A 19,372-nucleotide genomic window follows, 5' to 3' on the forward strand; every position below is an offset into this window, starting at 1 on the left:
CACTGCTGCGAGGGTGTTGCAGCTTCAAGAAGAAGCCCACCAACTCTGAGAGCAAATTAATGCACTCTGTGACCAGCAACTGGTAAATGTATCTAACAGGAGCAGCTGAGGGAGCTGGGGGGGCTCAGCCTGGAGAAAAGGAGGTTCAAGGGGGACCTTCTGGCTCTCCACAGCTCCCTGACAAGGAGGGTGCAGTGAGCTGGGGGTTGGTCTCTTCTCCCAGGTAACAAATGCCAGGACAGGAGCAAATGGCCTCAAGTTGCACCGGGGGAAGTTTGGATGGGAGCTCAGGAAAAATTTCTGCACTGAAAGAGTTGTCAAGCTTGACAAGTTGTTGAATAGACTACCCAGGAGAGTAGTGGAGTCACCATCCCTAGAAATGTGCGGGTAAAAAATGTGTGGGTATGGCACTTGAGGAGATGGTTTAGTGGTGAACAAGGTGATGGGTTGATTGTTGGACTTGATGACCTTAGACATCTTTTCCAACCTTAAGGGTTCTGTGATTCTCTGATTCTATATAAGTATTGTCAGATCTATCCTAGAAATTCTCTCTTGATACTATTGTCCATGAGCCAAGGATAAGAGTTCTCTTTTTCTGGCCCCATTTTTTGCAGTGTCACTGTAATTAAAGCAAGAATGGTGAGGGTGTTTTGCTTAGAGGAGCTCTTCTTACACAATGTGTTCTTGATGAACACAAAAGGAAACATCTGGTAGACAGAGCACATAGGCAATGCAACTACATTTTATAACTGATCCAGCATGGATGAATTTTCATAATGCATTAGTCACTACTGTGTGAATTAAGGTGGGGAGAAACAATGGATGTGGGCACAGAAAAGATGAGCATAGATGTTGTGAGGATTCCATGGATAACAGGAAGGAAGATTCCATGGATATCCAGGGGAAGAACAGCCTGATGGCTTTCTCTGAAGACCTCAGTGTGTAATTGTTCTGTACAGTGAGTAACTGTGCTTTAACTTCTGTTGAATTTCCCAGAGGACCTGGGTATTTAGATGTTATTACAGTGGAACATTCTCTGGCTGTATTTTCCTTCTTTGCACTTTAAATCTTACAGGACCTATTGTTTCCCCAAAATGTTTTACCAATTCCTTTCCTTCCTAAAGGGAATTCTTCCTCTGATCATTTCTAAGCAAATCCTTTATATCATATGTTATAATCAAGTTTTTCTCTTGGTTCTATTGGTAGACTGCCACTGAATTTAACTGGACCACATTGGTGTAATTGAGAGCAGAAGACTGGTTCCTTTAATGTTTCTGCACAAGTAATCTGTTTCTCCCATCAGGATTTTTTTCACTGCTTGGAATTTCTTCAGATTTGTCAACATCTTCAGGGTAAGGAGGTTCTTCCAGTTCTAATACCACCTGAATTCTTTTTGAAGCACAGAACATGTTTCCACAGGCATGCTATTAATTATAGATATTTCCCTAATTCCACTTCTGTGAATATTGTCCAACAGTTCACATCTGCCTATACACATCTGGTATGAATAAAAAAAGGTTTGGTGTTTTCCATATCAAACATGTAATAATGACCATTTTGCTTTTGTTCTTATTTTTAAATCAAAGTTTGTAAATCCTTTTTCACATAATCTCTTAAGCCTTATAATATTGGGCAGGATGAGGCAGTTTTTTTATGCCTTACTTTGCTGTATTTACTTTCTTGCTTCTGTACAGACAGTGATTTGAGGTCTGAGACTTTTGTATAATTTTCCTTTTCAACATTTTCTCCATTTGGAGCTAAAATAACCCATAAATAACTAGAACCAAAAAAGTTATACAAAACTTTTTCGTAAGTGGGATGAGTTGGAACACCAAGCACTCATGGGCTGCAGAGGCTGTGATGGCTTTTTGTGTCTTTCCATTTGAGGAGCTCAAAGCAAACGATTCCCTGTGAGCAAAGGGAGCATTAAGAGGCATTGTGGAGCTAATGATCGAATTACTTTTTTTTAACGAGTGTAATTTTACCTGTTTCTCCTCCCAGCCAAGACACAAACGTGTATGTGCACAGAACCCTCTGAACTGCTGCTTGTGCCAATCTCCTAATTGCATTTGTACTTACAAGTTTGGAGATTTGAGGTAACTGTTACGGTCCTGGCTCAGCTTCCCAGGGAAGTATTGCTCTTCTCAGACTGTGGTTTCCTAACACAGGTGGGAACAACCCTGGCTCCCTTTTCCCCATGTAGTTGCTCACCTCAGTAGCTGCCAAAGCATGTTACGGAAATCAATTTGGATTTTTTTTTTTCTTTGTATTAACCATTTGGATGGAGAGGAGGAAATCTCTGTAATGGCTTCTTTTTACAGAGGAGAAAGGACAGCAGCTCAGCTGAGCGAGCCTGTCATACTCCCAGCTGTGTTTGAGACAGAATGTTTAATTTGGGCATGTGCAATGAAATAAGGATGTTTTCAAGAAAAATCTGACTCTCAAGAATGATAAATCATAGATTTTCAGATACAAACACTGATTATAGCTCTATTAGTGTAAAAAGAGTGGGGAGGGCTGTTGATGTGACCTAAATTTTGCCCAGTGAATACCCCTGTAATGTGTAGGAGGCTTTGCTTTGCAGAGTTAAGTGTAAAGCAGAAAGTGTAATTGAAGGCTGACTCTATCAAGGCTTAACTGTCAGTGCTGGTCCAGAATGTCTGACCTGAGCAGCAGGACCTGAGTGGCCGCCACAGTCAGCTGGAAAACAAGACCACAGGAGGTTATGAAACAGCTCCCATGGCTCTCATCCAATCCCTCCTTTTGTTAATGGCATAAGAATCTTTGAAAAGAATCAGTCTAATATATCCCAACTAGCTCACTCTGAAACACTTCCAGTCCTGGCTGGATTAAGAACATGCTCCTGGTGCTGTACTCAGCACTGCTTGTTTGTCAATCAGTGAATCAAGAACATGAGGCAGATGCACGTGCACAAACCTTCTGATGGTTAAAAAATGGATGAGAGATTAATGAATTGACTCTATGAGAATCACCTTGTTTAGCACTGGGTTTTGAACCCTGACAATCATTAGGGACTGGTAATGAGACTTTCATAGTGAGGATTTTAAAGCTAAAATAATCTATACAGCCATGGCACAAGAATTCTCTTTGACTCCTTTGCAAAGCACCCACAAGTTTGTTCAAGAGAGTTCATCCCTTGTTTAACTGCTCTTGCCCCTCTACACCTCAGGCATTACATAAAATCAGAACATATTCAGGAAATTGTCATGAGTAGTCAATAGGTACCTTGATTGTGAGAAAGAAAAACACTTTTTTCTGTTTAAGTACTTAAGAGGATGCCTTATTACCAAATTGTGGTAACATTACAGCTCCCTGGAAGACACAGCCTCTACGTGACATTTGTCCAGTTCCACCAGGACACTTTAAATCAGCTGCAAGAATCTCAAAGTATCTTAAAGTCTAAAAAAAAAACCCCACTATTGACCCTTTCATCCATGTGACTCATGGAATGATGATAGTAAATGAAAAATACAGGCCAGAAGCCTTAATCTGTGGCCATAATACCACACAAATCCTTAAGGTAAAATTAATGCTTTAACAAAGCTACTTAACAACAGGAAAACTAATTCAATATGAGCACTGATGAATGGGACCAAATTTGGTGATGCAAATAAAACCTAGGCAGGATCCAAAACCAGGTTTAGGTGTGTACTGCTCCCTGTGTGTGTCAGAGGGCATATACTGAAGCACTAAATATATTAGGAATTGTGTTTTGGGGAAGATGTTGACAAACAAGATTTTATGGGTAAAAATAGGACTAGAAAGAAAGTCTCCTCCAGTCCTAAATAACATGATGCTGTATTGGGTTTGTGTGGCAAGGTTTTGGTAGTGGGGGGCTGCAGGCTGCTTCTGTGAAAAGCTGCTGGAAGTTTCCCCTACAGAGCCAGTTCCAGCAGCTCCAAGCCAGAACTTTTATTCAAGGTATTTCTTTGTATTTGCTGGGGATTTCAGGCTTGCTCTGGTTGGTTCACACCCCTCTCACCCACCTTTGTGTAAGAGTTGGGGTTTGCCAGGCAGATCGGTGAAGTATCAATATTTAATAGATCTACTAGAAAAGTCTGAAACAATAAGAAAAAATGTGTTCCCAGTTAAAGAGGCAAAATCTGAAACATCCACTAATTTGCATCTGCCTGGGTAGATGTAGGTGTTGAATATAGACCTAATTAGTAATCAGCATTCCTTATTAATTTGCTTCCTTCACTGGAAGGAGGATAAAGTTGATGAGGTGCATTCATGTGCAAAGGAATTTCAGCTTTGCTTATAGCAAAGAGATGATCCATCAGAACTGCTGCTGGCTTTGGAGGAGAAGGAAACAGATTTTTCCCTCTGTGCCTGGTGCCCTCCTGTGGTTTTTATGTTCAGCTGCTTGGGAGTGAATTAAACACATCAGTGGCTGATTCTTGTGCTGTGTAAAACCTACAGAGGAGTTTGCCTGTTTAGTTTTTTTGTGAGTACAGTGTGTTCTGGAAAGCTGAAATGCAGTTTTCCATACAGGCAGCTGGATTTGGATGTGCAGACTCCCTGAGGTCCCTAACTTAGACCAAGACCATTTCTCCCAGTCCTCACACACTGGTGAGTCTGACTCAGACCTGACTCAGACCTGGCTGCTCCAAGGGCTGTTGTGGCTAAAAGGATTTGAGCTGGAGTCACTGCCTTCTGCAGTGATCCTGTTAAAATGCCACCATGGATGTAGTGGCACTTTTAAAGAACTAATGTTAGGTCAAACTGTTACACAAGATAGGGAACTAAAATGTCAAGGATAACTTCTGTCAGAAAATTGAGTTTAAAATTTACTTTCCCAGTTACCTTAACCTTGTCCCATTTTTGTTCCAGCTACAGCTGCAGAAAGACAGAAATTTCTGGTTTTCATGCTTAAAATCTATGCAGGACAAAAGTTTCTTTATACAGCACTTCTGAGTCTGTGATTAGATTATTTCTGAATTACTGATCTAGAAATTCCACTTTAAAATATATCAATTAGCCACAAACATTATGCAAAAAAATTTAGAATATTCCTTACATGTCCATGTATTATAATAATTAGCTCTTGCACAGGCAAGAGGTGAAGATTGTTGCTGTGGAGGTGCTGGTGGGGTTTGGTGCCATGATTTTTGTGCTTTCTAAAGGTGCTTGGCCAACAGCATTGTTGGGAACACTGATATGGGGATCTCTATAAGCTTTGTGTTTCTTCTTCTCCTGCTTTTCCTACAAATTCAGAATCCAGCTGTAGCTTTGAGTGATTCCATCAGCAAAAAAAGCTCCAGAACTTTGAATGGTTCAATATTGTGTGAATATTGATGGTTCCTCCCTTTCTTTTCCTCTTTTTCTTCACAAATTCTATTTGTGTACTTCATTGAATTCACATTATTTCAATTCAGTGCTCCTGGGAGTCACCCCAATACCCCAATACCCACCAGTTTGTGAGCACAAATACTGAACAAGATAAAGAATAAATGTGAAGCTATGTTGTGGCAACCTCAAGCCTTGTCACATTTGTAGGGCATCCAAACACACAGGAATTGCACAGGACTTGGCACATGGTTTATCTCTCTGAGCTGCTTGGGCATTTTTTTACACATACACATATATTTGTTTCAGATAATTTGTACTATATTTCTTTGTATGATCTGTTTAATCTTTTGCCTGAGCATGACTAAAAAGCAACTCCAAATATCCCATGTAGCTTAATCCATTAATCCCTATGCATGAATCAGAATACAAGAGCAGGAGAAGTTTAAGTACAGAATTCAACTATAATGTAGAAGTGGAATGTTTTTAGTGTTCATCAGTTTAATCAAGCAAGTCAACACACTGGTCAAATTGAAATATCTAATTATTTATTCACATAGAAACCAGTAAATTTTAGGGTTTGTAGCACAAAACTTGTTAAAAAAAGAAAACAAGCTCTGCCATATAGCTTCTTTATCTCCATAAAATGGCATCATTGCAGTTAAAATTACAATAAAAATGAAACATTCCAGATGACATCAGTTGGAGCACAATGTGACAAATATAATGAGAAAATCCTTGTCAGAAATTTTACCACAAGGAAATACCAACAGCTAACATCCATATTCTCCACCTAAAAATCAAGAATATTTGAGTAGATCTTGGCATAAAAGGCACAAAACACAAAGCAAAGCATGCTTGTGTCATCTCTCACACAGAAGCATTGACATTTGTGCAACATGGAAAAGACCAGCATTTTTCCAGGCTCTTCCAATATCACAGAAACTTAGGGAACAGATCTTGCCCTTAATGCCAGTGTGTCACTCCCAGTACAGAGGCAGTGACTACAGAAACAGGAATATAGAGAAGGGAACACAAGTGAACCCTTGCAGGCAATCTGAGCTGAGGAAGCTGCTGCAGCTGTATTGTTGAAGAAACCCAATCCACTGCAGGCTTGGAGTAACACACCCACGGGCAGGCAGCACTTGTGGGAATTCTGAGACTGGCAGGAACATTAACAATGCTGGAAACCTGTCAGGAGCACAGGGCTGCCTCTTGCATGTAAATGTGCCATGCCAGCCTCAAGTGAGAATTTTTTTAAAAAGGTTGAGTCTTTGAAAGGAAGGGGCTCTTCCAAAGAGGGTGTTGCCTCTGGCACAGAGGAATGGCTTTGCTGATGTTAAGGTGTTTCAGAACTATGGATCAAAGATCCCTGGCAGTTTCCAGGCTGGCACACAAGCCCTGGCAGCAGCCTGCTGCTATATTTCTATAACCAGCCTGTCCTCATCATCACTGCTCGTGTCATCATATTCCACCCGCGTTTGTTTCCTCATCATCTCTAAACCTCTCTTTTTGTATGTCTTGGGGGGTGTTGCAGAGTAACTCTTGAACTCAGGGGATTTGAGAGTCATTAGGGACTTCTTAAAGGTAGCAGTAGCTGTTCCCTGTGGCCTTCCATAGGGATTGGGCTGCAGGTGGGATCTGTTCTTGTCTGTGCTTCCGTGCAGCTCCAGGAGATGCTGAGCTAAGTTTGCCCTCTGTGAGTGTTCCCCGCTGGGTAACTGAGCCCTCGTGACTGTCTCAGGAGCAGACTCTGCTTGGGATCCAAACAAACGTGAACATCCTGGCTGGGAACTGGGAGCTGAGCTCTCTGTGCGAGGTGAATCCGTGTTTTCTTCACTCGGAGCTTTCTCCCTTCCAGCAGCCTGGATCACTGGCTCTGATATCCCAAATATTTGGCTCTCTGACTCTACCCTCAATATGTTTTCCTGGCTTCCTCCTGGTTGTAAGGAAAGAGGAGCAGCAGCCTCTGGGTTTGTGCTGTCAGGCTGGTCACCTATGTCTGTGTTTGTAAATTCAGGACAAGACCCAAAGGAAGCTGCCAGGGGGTGGCTCCGAGGGCTTGGCCGGGATTGCCCGGGCAGGGATGGCTGCAGCACGAGGGGCTGTGTCACCCAGCAGCAAATGGCCACGTCCCTGCTGAACTCCTGCAGGGATGTATCAGCTCGGGAGGAAAAGGAATGAGCTGTCACAGCTATTCCCAGAGGAGCTGTAATGTTCTGGACAGAGGCGTTTGTTCTTGGGTGTTCCCTGATTTGCCCAGAAATGTCCTGTAGAAATTAGGAAGGTAAAAAATGTATACATAAAGTTTTCAGTCCAGAGCAATTTCATACAAATTATTCAAGTTTACTTGTTATTTTAGCTAATTCTAACATTAGTAAGTTTTCATTTTATTTTAACCCCGAAAAATACCTTTAACACATTTTTAAACATTTTAACCAAAATCTGTGATACAAAATAGTTTCAATTTCAACTTTAAAATAGCTGAATATAATTCAGGTTTTAATTAACCGTTCTTTTTTCTGTTAATAAAAAATAATACAAGAATTAAGGTACAATACCTACTTTTTTATCCATTTTGTCTTTTTGTTTAACATGGTTTAGGTTTTCAGTATGGGAAGATATTCCTGAGTTATTCTTTGCTTCTTTTTTCCTTCTGCAAAGTTGTTTGTCTGAGGTGGAATATGATGTGTCTTTTTGCTGGTGTAGATAATTCTCTATTGAAAAGAGGTTGGTTAAACTTTGATTTTTATCACACCCCCCCCCCCCACCATGCTTGAACTTGCTACATTTCTCATTATATCACTGAAATAATATTTCCACACAAATATTCCAAATACTTACCCTTGCATCTTGGATTGAGGAGGATGGCACTTCTTATGCTTAGTAAATCTGGGGGGTTGGGATGAGCAGCCCTTTCTCAAAGCATCCAGAGCTCTGTTGGGAAAACAGGGCCTCTTGCTCAGCCGGTTCATTTTCAGCTGAGCAAATCCATGGCTGTGCCTCCCTCTGTACCTGCAGTGCCAGGGGCATTGAGGGGATAAACAAATATGGGAGATGTGGGAGCAGCCAGAGGAGAACAACACCACCTCATCAGGTGCATTAAAGTCTAACAACAGTTTATTACTGGGAAGGAGATGCTTGTTTATGTCTAATCAAAAACAAAAGCTGGATTTTAGGCAAGAGACCCACAATTATTTTATGATCTTTATTTCTCTCTAGGATTCAGTAAATCCTTGATTTTCTAAGAGAAAATGACTAAGGAATAACAGATCCTTTTTCTTATATCAGGAATTTTAAAACAATATACTTCACAAAGACTTGAACCACACAGGAATCACCTGAGGCTGTGTGGTTATTGTGTTTTTTCCTTTTCACTTCTTGAGTGCTACCTGCTCATCATCACTAAAGGACAACACAAGGATTTTGGTTATTTAGCAAACCCACACTGAATAATCCAACTCTTCTTTATTTTCTACTCTGAATAAGTGACACTGAAGTCCCATCCCTAAATCAATAGACTGTCACTATCCACAGACCAAGATGTAAATCTAAAAGGATGCACTTATTCAGGTGTTTGGTGTATTAGAAAATTCAATTACATTTGGTGGTCACCAGTTGGGCCAGTTACCTACTAATAGGCATGACCTGAGCTTTCAGGACACTGTACTTAATTAAATCCCTAATAAATTTGATATAAACACATTCTGAGACCAGCACGTGAAAAAAACACAGCAACAAAACAGCACCTGAAAATCAAACCAGGAAAAAGTCCTAGAAGAATGTCACTCAGCTGGGTGACATAGACCTGAGTCTTCTATTTCTGTTCTTATGACCCTTCAGAATTGCAGTGCTGTTTGCTGAGCTGGACATGGTGATTAAGTTACTGACACTGATTTGTCCTCAAGGGAGTCACTCTGTCTGATTTTGGTCATGAAATAAAGAGGGATGTGTGCACACAATATGTGTTCCTTACTGAAGCAATTCATCAGGCATCCTGCTGCCCCACACTCCTGAAAGATTAGAGGGTAAATGTTCCACTGATAGGAATTCCCATTGAAAGGGAGGAGCTGTGCTGATTGAGACAATGTGCCCTTGATAGTTTTATGCTCAAATTCTTCCTGCTTTTTTATTTAAACCAAATGATCCTTTGAACTACAGATGGTTCTGTTAGTTGGTGTTAAACTTGATATTTATTGTCCTGGTATTGTGAATACCACCTCAGGATATGGATCTTCCAAGGACAAAGGCTCTCACGCACTGCTCTGAGCTGGGACAGGATTAAAAACAGAACCATTTTGGTCCCCTTCAAACAAAAGTTAATGCTGATAATTTTGGCAGATACCAGTAAATTCTAAATCATAGAGAGAGTCAACTGACCAGGCATCTTCTTTCTGTGGGATATGTCTGGTTTGCTTAGAAAAGTCTGTTCCTAATAGTAAACAACATATTGATATTTTTATAGTTTACCTTTGGGGCCCAAAGTTTGCTCTGGTATAAGAACAGCTCTTTCTGAGAGATTTATCCTTTTTTTCCCCACAGTTTTGATAAGGTTGAATTTTGTGTAAACCTTTTTCTTTTCTGTGGAGTTTTTACACGCATTACAACAAAATTATGTCTATATCTAGTGAACCTGAATGCTATACTCCTTACCATTTAGGGGTGACTTTAATCCTCTTCTGTTTGTGGCTCCTCTTGAGTTTATTTGTTGAGAGTTTTTCCTTTTTGCAAACTACTGTTCTCTTCTTTTGCTCTGAAATATTTTTGAAAGAACCACTGGGAACGTCTGAGCTTAACTGTTGAGAATATTGGGGAAAAATCAAGTACATGAAAACTGTGAATGACATTGACTGAGAAGTTGGAAATCTGTGCATGTTTTAAATAGCACTGAACAGCATAGAAGTAGCACAACTCTGTATTTAAGTCAAATATTCGTTTAGAATGAAAACAGATGCTATTAGAGAAAAATGTTAAAAAAATCCCCATAAAGGGGAAAAAATCAAGAAATAGAAATTCACTCTTCTCACTATCAGCATTCTGAAAAGTGAAGAACTTAAATATTCACATAGAAATATATCTTTCTGATGCATCAAATTAATATAGACTTATGTTATAAAAATATAAATTGTAAATTGTGTATCAGCAAATGCCTGTAAATGTTCATAAATACACTTCTGATAATTATTTAATTTTCCTAATAAGAGGGTGGAGGTGGGCTGTCAGCCAATAACACCCTCTTGAGAAAGCAAACAGAATTATTAATATTACCTCCTGCATCTGATGTCCTTTAGAAAAGGATGAAACCAACGTTTTCAAGCTTGTGTTTGTTAAGCCATATGCCACAGTCTTGCTAATATTTCTCATTTTGAAAATGGAGATGTCGTATTTGGAGAGGGTGCATTCCCTGCTGGGCTCCCTGTGCCAGGGGGGCACGGAGGGGTGGACAGAGGCTGCATTGCCCCCCTGCTCCGAGGGCAGAGGGAGGCTCCTGCTCAGACAGCACCAGGTCAGCCGGGGCTCGGCACTGAGGGATGGGAAGCTGCTTTTGGAGCCTGGCACTGGAGAAGTGCCAGAGCAGCTGGTCCTGTTAGAGTGGGGCAGCACTGGGAATCCTTTACAGTGAGTGCTGAGAGTGTGGCAGTAGAAAGTGCCAAAAGAATGGCAAAAATAAGTGGGGTTGTCTCTTGAGCTCTGGGAATGCTGCAGATCCTGCAGTGGTGCTGGGGTGTCCTTCAGGATGTGTGGACTTCCCTCTCTGTCCCATTCCAGGAGTGTTGGCTCTGCATCTTTGCTAGAAACTGATGTTTTTATCAAAGAGTCACTTCCTGAGCAAAGGTGATGTAAAGCCTTCCTATCATCTTTAATATCAGCAGAAATGAAAAAGCCACTTGTATACACAGAAGTAAAGCAGATTTTCTTCTTTGGAGTCTGTATAGAGCAAGTACTTTTACTCATCCACTTCTCTTCTGTTTGCCTTTGATAATTTAATTTATTTTTGTTCTGTTTGTTTTTCCAATCCTCTCTTGCAATATCCTGCTGCTTGAAGTTTTGGTTAAGAAAGGTGTTCTCTGCTGTGGTTAAGATATTTGCGGTTTCTGAGTTGACTGGTAAACAGAATCCTGGAGTTTTCCAGTTTGTGTGAAGATTCCATTGAATTTCTTCTTTGCCAGCCTTTTGTCTCACTTCAGATTTTAAAGGGGACCAAACTGCATCACTGGAATGAGTATGGAGGGATGTGCTGCCGGAAGAGCAGGGTGGGGTGGTTAAGGTGTCTGTCACAGGTGTGCCAGGTGCCATCTCCTGTTCAGATTGAAGCAAAGGTGACAGATCTGAAGCTCTCTTGTCCTGGGGCAATTTAAGGATATATTTTGGAGAGAAGGCATTTTGTTGTGGGACTGGACTTAAATGATCAGATTGCAGATGATGGCTTTTAGAAGACACATCCACAGCATTGTCACTGGGAAGTGACACTTTTGCTCCTGTTTTTACAAGACATGATTTGTTGTCTCCATCTGCTGCATTGTGCAAGTTGGAATCACTTCCCCTTAATTCAGACCCTAAAAATCCCACCAGTGAAGCTTTTGAGATACCTGCAGGATGCGAAAAAAGGTTGATGTCACAGTAATTGAGAGTCTGTGTGGGAAGTTTGATTGTTTTCCTATATTCCACATTCTCAGTACCTCCAGTGGCTTCATTAATTCCTGTGCTTGATTTTTGTTCCTCTGCTTTAGTGGAGAATTTCACTGGAGCTGTGGGAAGACACTGAGTGCCAGAGCAATGGCCTCTCTCTGCTTCACTTACTTCAGTGGTTTCACTACTGGGACTAGGGCAGGGCACTGAAATCACATTTTGTGTCTTCTCCACTTCGAATTTCAGCTTTTTCCTTTCTGATGGCAGAGTCTGGGATTTCCCTGCAGTTTCTCTGTCGTTGCAAGGGACCCACAGGGGCATCAGGCCATGCTGGCCACTTTCCTTAGTCCCCTGCTGGTTCCCATAATTGTGTGAGGTGCTTTTACAATCTAATTCAAATGCACTGGATTCTTTCCCAGGGCTTGGTTTCTCCCAGTTGCTACTCTGTACTGGCAAGCAGTCCTCATTCCTCCCGTGGCTGCTCAGCTGACACTCAGGATTTTGAAGCCTGAGCTCACCAGTGCTTGGAGCCAGCAGTGTGCTGCTGCCAGCTGTGCATTTCTCTATGTCTCTGCCACTGAGCTCTGGGGAAGCTTGGCTGGTTACAGCTCCAGAAGTTATGGAATGTGATGTCTCCATTAGGCTGGACACTCTGTCTGAAGTTTCCTCAGAGGACACATTCTGCAGAACACGGTTACCATCAGTAGACATTCCTGTTTTACCCATGGCTGAAGCTGCAGTCACGAGGGAGGAAGGACTGTCAGTTGCAGAGCTCCTGCCATCTCTTTCCTCAGTTATTTCAGTGCTGCTGGCTGATTCCATTGAATTAGAAGTCAGGCTTGTACTATCTGTAATCTTATTCTCTCTTTGTTTCATTTTCTTGGCATTTTGACTGCTTTTCATTTTTTGGTAGATTTTCTTAAATGTTTCATCTCCATACATTTGCCATTTTTCTTGAGAGAACATCTTCAACTTCCTTTGATTGTGTTTCTTATTTTTAGCACTGATTACTTCTCCAGCCCCAAGCTTTTTAGTCCCTTTCAGCTCCTCTGACAGAGAAGGATGATCAGCCACGTTACTTAGGGGCAAATCATCCACTGCAGTTTGTCTGACTAGAGCTCGGGGATGGCTATTAGGGAAATCCACTGAACTGGCAGTGAGATCGTTGCTAGGCAGCAAACCAGCAGTGCCTGTGTTTACAGAGTGCTTAGTAAGAGAAAGTGGTTTTGAGCATCCTGCTTTGTCATGCACCATCCTCGCTCCCTCCACAACAGGCAAGGAGTTGCTCCGAGTAACAGGCACAGTGTCGATTGTTGTGGAGAACTGGGTGGGAACTGAATGGAAAAACATTGGCTTGCATTTCTCCAGGGGTGCAAAGGTAGATTTTGCTGAACAAAGAGAAATATTCTTTTTCCTATTTACATCACAAGTTCTGATATCAAAATGGAAAGAGTCTTTGTATGTGTAAGGCATTGGAAGGTCAATGCTTCCCTGTTTAGAAAGGACAGTTTTTCTGGGCCTGACATTGTCTAACTGGGTGTCATCCACCACACTTTTGTTGTGAGAAATAAGCTTTGAAATGTGTTCTTCCAGCCTCTTTTTCTCTAGCATCGAGGCTGTAGCTTTGTCAGCTGCCTCTGGCTTTGCAGTGCTGCTGGAGGCACACGTTGGGCTGCTGAAGGCAGCTTCATTTTCCAGTTCTGTGCTGTGCTCGTGGAGACTGTGCAGGGGGCTGGAGGATGTCATCTGCTGCTCTGTGCTGTCAGAGCGTGACAGATACCCCGAGTCAGTGCTCTCACACTTCTTCAGCTTGCAGTCCAAGGCTTTGTAATCCCACTGCTTCTCTGAAGAGGTTGCCTGCTGCCTTTGCAGCTGAATGTGCTTATTGGCAGTCGGAGTTCTTTGCTCCTGCATCTTCTTTCTCAGACTCGGACCATTTGGCAAAGCTCCTGGAGATGATAAACTTTGAGGTTCTCTTTCAGGAACCCCCTGAATAGCCTTTGAATTCAGTGATTGATTTGTTGTTTCTAGATTTTCTGAAGCAGCTGATGAGGAGCTTGTCGCTGGCAGTGAGAGCTCATGAGGTTTCTTAGTGTCTGTTGCTGCACTGGTCTCTGAATTGGGCTGTTTGATGTGCATCCCCTGGTCTTCACTGGTGCTACTCAAGATTTTGCTGCCTTGGGGAGAGGTGGTGCTCTCTGCTGATCTCTCATTTTGCTCTGGTCCCCCACTGATGTCAGAGTCTGAGGGCAGCCTGGTGTTGTTGACGTGTGTTTGAGTTCTCCTGTGTTTATACAAGTTGCTCTGGGTTTTAAACGCGATGCCACAAGTGGTGCACGGAAAGGGCCTCTCTCCCGTGTGGGAGCGAATGTGTTTCTCAAGGACACTTGGCTTCAAACAATCTCGTCCACAGTGTTTGCAGATGTATTTCCCAGATTTTTTTGATTTGCCCGGGCTCCCAATAGATGCTTTTACACAAGGACTTGGCGATGACAAAACTGGTAAAGTGCTGACTATGCTCAAGGTCAGGCTTTGCCCGAGCTGTTTCTGGAGAAGCGGCTGAGGCTGCTCCGTGCCCTCTGAGGGGACGAGCGGCTTGAGGATGAGGGGGACGTTGCTGCCATCGAGGTGGACGCAGCTCCTGGTGGCCACCAAGGGCCCGTGGGGCTGGAAGCAGCCAGGCTGGACGGGCTGGAGCAGCGGGATCGTCAGGGCCTTGAGGTACAGGGGCTGTGGCAGGGCCTGGCCCCGGGCAGGCTCCGGGGGGCCCCGCGGGGACGGGCCCGGGCCTGGCGGGGTCTGGGCCTCCATGGCAGGGCCCGGCTGCCATGGGCTCACGGACCTGCCAGGGAGAACACAGAACAAACACTGGTCTGCAGGCTGAAATAACACACACACAGCCCACCCTGGGCTGGGCAAATGAGCAACTGAGAATACCACACATGCAGGCATTATACAGACAACCACCACTTCCTTTCCCAATTAAATTGGTTCCTCTTTCGTTTTTCCTCTAGGAGTTACAGTGTAAAGAACACTCAACGCTGCACTTAAAACCGCTCCTACAACCTACACTGAGCACCCAAAGCACTGGAAACAAGTCTGAGTTTCAGATTTGCAAATGGAGGCTCTAAGAACACCAGAAATAATACAATTTTCATTTTCTGGAACCATATTTCCATTACATATTTATATCATGTTTCTAAATTTCATTAACAATATTAACAGAACAGTTGAGGTTAAAGGGGACCTCAGGACTTCTCTAATCCAAACACCTTCTCACAGCAGAGTCAGCACCGAGGTCAGATGAGGCTCTCAGGGTGTTACCAGTCTGGTTTTGAAAATCTCTGGGGATAAAAACTGCACAGTTTCTTTGGGCAACCAGTTCCAAACACAGGACATTAAACTTGCCTGCATATTATCTGTGCTTCCCCAGTTTAAGGGAGCTAAGGCCAAACACATTGCAACCAGTGGTGTAAAAAGGAAATATGTGAACAAAATGAAACTCATGTCCTGTTTTACAAGTCAGGTTTGCATAAATATCTGCAAAGTAGAAAAGATGGTATCATAGGAAAATAGTGTGAGAAATTAAAGCTGGCTTTTGTGTAGACCAAATTAATTTGGTATAATTAATGGAGATACTATGGTGTACTGCTTGTTTTCAGATGCTCTCAATGCCAAATGAAAACATCTTCTTTTTAAAAAAGTGAACCTATTCTTTTGAAATCTATCCTGATATATGCAGGGTTGGTGCCAGTCCAGACTACTTATTTCAGCAAAAATTTGTATTGTTTTTATTTCTTTCTTAGAAACAAAGGAGGAAACAAAGGAGGAAACTATCTAAATAAGCAAGATGAACATTTTCTTTCAAAGACTTAGGGGCATAACCCCTTGTAATTACAGTTTGGGTGAAAATCAAGTGATCTGTGAATATTTACTTGATTCTTGCTCAGCTGTGCTCACTGGATGCACTGGCTGCTATGAATAATGGGCTGCTCTTTTGCAAATAGCCATTAAAAACCCATTTGGAATAACATAATCAGTGGCTCAATTTGAAATCAGCAATTTGTTGCTTTACTGCATAATCTCTAGTGGTTTTTCTGTAACTTCTTTGGATCATTTTAATAGGTTATCATTACTGGGAAACAGTAAAAGAATTGCTTCAAAATGTGGTTTGAAATTTTTACTGGTTCCATCCAAGACAACAACGTGTAAAATGAACTGATCTCTGCACAGCAAAATGTTAGATTTTGCCTTTTTTTCTTCCTTATGAATGTTATAAATTAAGCTCAGTTATCAAGCATGGACCTTTCTTATGCACTTCTGACATTTCTATGTGGAATAATCACTTAAGAGGCTTTTTATTATAGTAGTGACTATAATGGTTAAAGAATGTTAAAAGAATATGGCTTGTTAAAGAAATAAGTTATTATCCATACTGTGCAATGTGGTTACCCCTACAGAATAAAAGTGGAATTCTCTAATTTCCAAAGTGATGTTATCAACATGTCAAGTCCATTTAAGATGGTTGCTAAGTTATATGGTCACTTTTAAATTTAAACGCAGCATATAATAAGACAATGATACAAATTAAGTATGCAGTACTTTTTCCAAAATATTTTTTAAAAAGTTTAGGGGAAAAAATATGCTGTAGAGAACAGACAGCAAGAAGAAAAGTGAAGCCTACATACCCAGTAGGCAGAACACCTAACAAGCATCACATCAGACAGGACAAGTCACTACGTCTTTGCTCCCCTCCCTCCCCCAGAGAGAAGTGTGGAAATACACTTCCACATAATTTACATTTCCCCCAGCAGCCTGCTCCAGTGGCACAAACTGTTTCTCTCTCTGGTTTCCTCCAGGCCATGCAGAGCTGATGGGCCCTTCAAGGCCACCACAGACAGATGTTTTTCATAGGAATCATACTGTGGTTCCCAAGTACCAGATGCTCTGTAATTTCACTTAATGCTGTTAAGTTTCTGGGGCCAACGACACAGCCTGAGACTCATTTTGGTGTTCTGTAATGCTCTACAACAAAAATACCTACATGGCGACAGAAAATTTAAAATAAAGTTTTAAATAAATCTCAACAAGTAAGCTAATGGTGATACTTAATGTACTTTTAAGAATGTAATAACACATCTCTACCAGATGTGGTAGTTCGCTGCTTTTCACAGCAAGAAAATACTTTCTTCCTGAGTGAAACTGCCATGACTTGTATTCTACTGGGGCAAATACCATCAGACTTTTCACATCTGTTATTTATATTCCAAAAAAGGCCACTGTATTTCTTTGTAGTTGACAAAAATAGCTTATCTCAAAGTAATCTTGCCCCAGGGCTGATTCAGGGTAGTCCTTGCCCAACTGTAGAACTTCCTCTGTTGGTTTTGCCCTGGGCTCTGTTACTGAGCATCCACCCCATGTTCTCAGCTGTTTGTAACTTGTGGCACTGAACTACCAGCATAAGAACTTGATCCTAAGTAGATAAGGAAAATTTTCCAATAAACAAAACTAAATGAAGGATTTGGCCAGCTCAGAATTTTCTAAAATGATTTCTTAAGCTGTCACAACTGGTCACTAAAATCCCATTAAATACAATTATTTTGTTCCTGATTTGAAATTCTAACTTGAAATTCTAACTAAGCACCACAGGCAGGTCTGTGGAACACTGGAAAGTGGAGCAGTTTCAGATAAAAAATCATTGTAGCAGAAATTGTCTTAGTCACTTTATAAATATAAAGTAGTTTAACACAGGAGGTGGATTAAAAAACTCCTAATTTTAAATCCAGTAAGTTTCATTTTTATAGACTTCTTCCTGAATTCCAAACATTTTAGAAACCTTGTTTCATTTTGTCAGCACTGTTGTATAATTTTGGACTACACAACCAAAAGATTTTTGTCTTCTGCATGGCACATGCAATGCTCTGTCAACTGCCCATCATTATACACCAAATCAATAGCTAAACATGTAAATGCTTCTTTTCTGCACTTTCATATCATATTTTGACACAGTACTGAGCAGAGCATCAGTCTGTAAGCTCAATTGCTCAGTCCCCCACCCTGGTCTGCAGGTACAACCTGGAAACATGACAGAGTCCCTTTATTTTTGTAACCCACAGAAGCAGGTTTTCAACATTCTGAACATACACAACATACTCAATTATACCAGGAGTCTTTACCTTTTTTAAACGCTTTTAGTGATTAAATACCAGGGAGCAGAAGTGGAAGTCTGGAAATAATTAAGTCTTTAGTCTGGAAATAATTCTAGTTCACATACCTTTGATTGATCCAGGCATTTCAGCATTTCAGCAAAAAAGTCTCATTTCTGTCAATACTTGATGCAAGCAGAGAGAAACGAGGACAAAGACTTGAAACAGATTAGAAGTAGGAAGTTGGGGTTTTCTTTTTTTTTTTTTTTTTTTACATTGGTGTCACATTAACAACCTTCAGAAAACAGGAAGAGTTGAAACAGAAGAAAATGAAGTGGCATTTCAATCTCTCTGTATCCTTTATCACTATTTAATTAGGGAGCTCTAAAAAGAATCTCTGAAACGTGGGGGGTTTGTACTCTGCTTTCAGTTGTATTTTCCTGAAATGCAATGGTAGGGTTTTTAATTTGTACTCCTAAAGCTAATCTTCTTTTAATTTTACAGTAAAGGGCTCTCTTAAGATATGTTGGGAAAGAAGACAATGGTGGAGAGAAGACCCTTGGCACATATGAAATGCTAAATTTATCCAGTGTGGGTGCTGTCCACCAGCTTCTTCTAACCTGCCCTGTGGGACAGGAGAAAGCAGGAACCAGGTGGGAAAATGCCTCAGGATTGTTAAAAGTGTTTGGGACATGCTCAACAAACCTCCATAAACTTGTGGAAAGCTGCAGGGAGAACGGGATAAGGCACAGTCAAGTGCAGTTAAAAAGGTAATTTTAAAAAAAATTAGATTTTATTTGTGTGTTGAGTTCCTAAGGAGTGCTCAGGTAACAACACAGTGCACAGCACTGAGGGGTGCCTGGGAGGGGCCACTCTTCTTTATGCAAGCATTTGCTTAAAATAGGGACTGGGATGGCTCAACCTCCTCTGCTGGCAGACTGAGTGAATCCCAAACTGGAATATGCATTCCCAATAATGCTACAAAATTGTCATCTTTGGCCTGTATCATTTCCTTAGGTACACCATATATGTATGTATATATATACACCATGTATTTGGAAGATACAGTTTTCTTTTCAGTTTTATTTTATTTGTTTTCGCTGTGATGAGCAGCTGCCCAGTCCAGACCCTGCAGCCTGTTCCTGGCTGGGTGGTGGTGAAACTGTAAAGTTATAATTGTCCAATATCCACTTCAGTGGGAGCTCTTTCTTTTAATAATTCTGGTGATAGACTAATGCCAGAGGCCTCAGTGGATTTTCATTTCAAACAGCTTTATTGATCCTGGA

General features: G+C 41.5%; 1 protein-coding gene and 2 long non-coding RNA genes across 5 annotated transcripts in view; 2 read left to right on the top strand and 1 right to left on the bottom strand.

Annotated features, from left to right (window-relative positions):
• On the top strand, positions 1-18,828 carry LOC118694495 (uncharacterized). Its single transcript, XR_004981452.1, has 3 exons — positions 1-82; positions 1,207-1,352; positions 18,591-18,828. It is a non-coding gene; the product is annotated as an uncharacterized LOC118694495 (long non-coding RNA).
• Positions 5,837-19,372, bottom strand: part of ZNF831 (zinc finger protein 831) — a 17,007-nt gene continuing 3,471 nt past the window's right edge. Inside the window, exons 1-5 of one of the 3 annotated variants that reach the window (XM_036395602.2) lie at positions 10,579-14,774; positions 9,964-10,106; positions 8,155-8,325; positions 7,876-8,050; positions 5,837-7,580 (exon numbers count right to left, since the gene is read on the bottom strand). In XM_036395602.2, coding sequence (XP_036251495.1) covers positions 6,729-7,580; positions 7,876-8,050; positions 8,155-8,325; positions 9,964-10,106; positions 10,579-14,751 — 5,514 coding nt within the window. In that variant the 5' untranslated portion in view covers positions 14,752-14,774 and the 3' untranslated portion in view covers positions 5,837-6,728. Of the gene's footprint in view, positions 7,581-7,875; positions 8,326-9,963; positions 10,107-10,578; positions 14,783-18,214; positions 18,272-19,372 lie in introns of those variants that run through there. The other 2 variants (XM_054516651.1, XM_054516650.1) reach the window with 2 other exon arrangements.
• Positions 18,828-19,372, top strand: part of LOC118694496 (uncharacterized) — a 19,015-nt gene continuing 18,470 nt past the window's right edge. The window contains exon 1 of the long non-coding RNA XR_004981453.1: positions 18,828-18,856. This is a non-coding gene — a long non-coding RNA (uncharacterized LOC118694496). The remainder of the gene's footprint in view (positions 18,857-19,372) is intronic.

Source organism: Molothrus ater, chromosome 17 (assembly GCF_012460135.2).
Source record: "Molothrus ater isolate BHLD 08-10-18 breed brown headed cowbird chromosome 17, BPBGC_Mater_1.1, whole genome shotgun sequence".
NCBI classification, from domain to species: Eukaryota; Metazoa; Chordata; class Aves; order Passeriformes; family Icteridae; genus Molothrus; species Molothrus ater.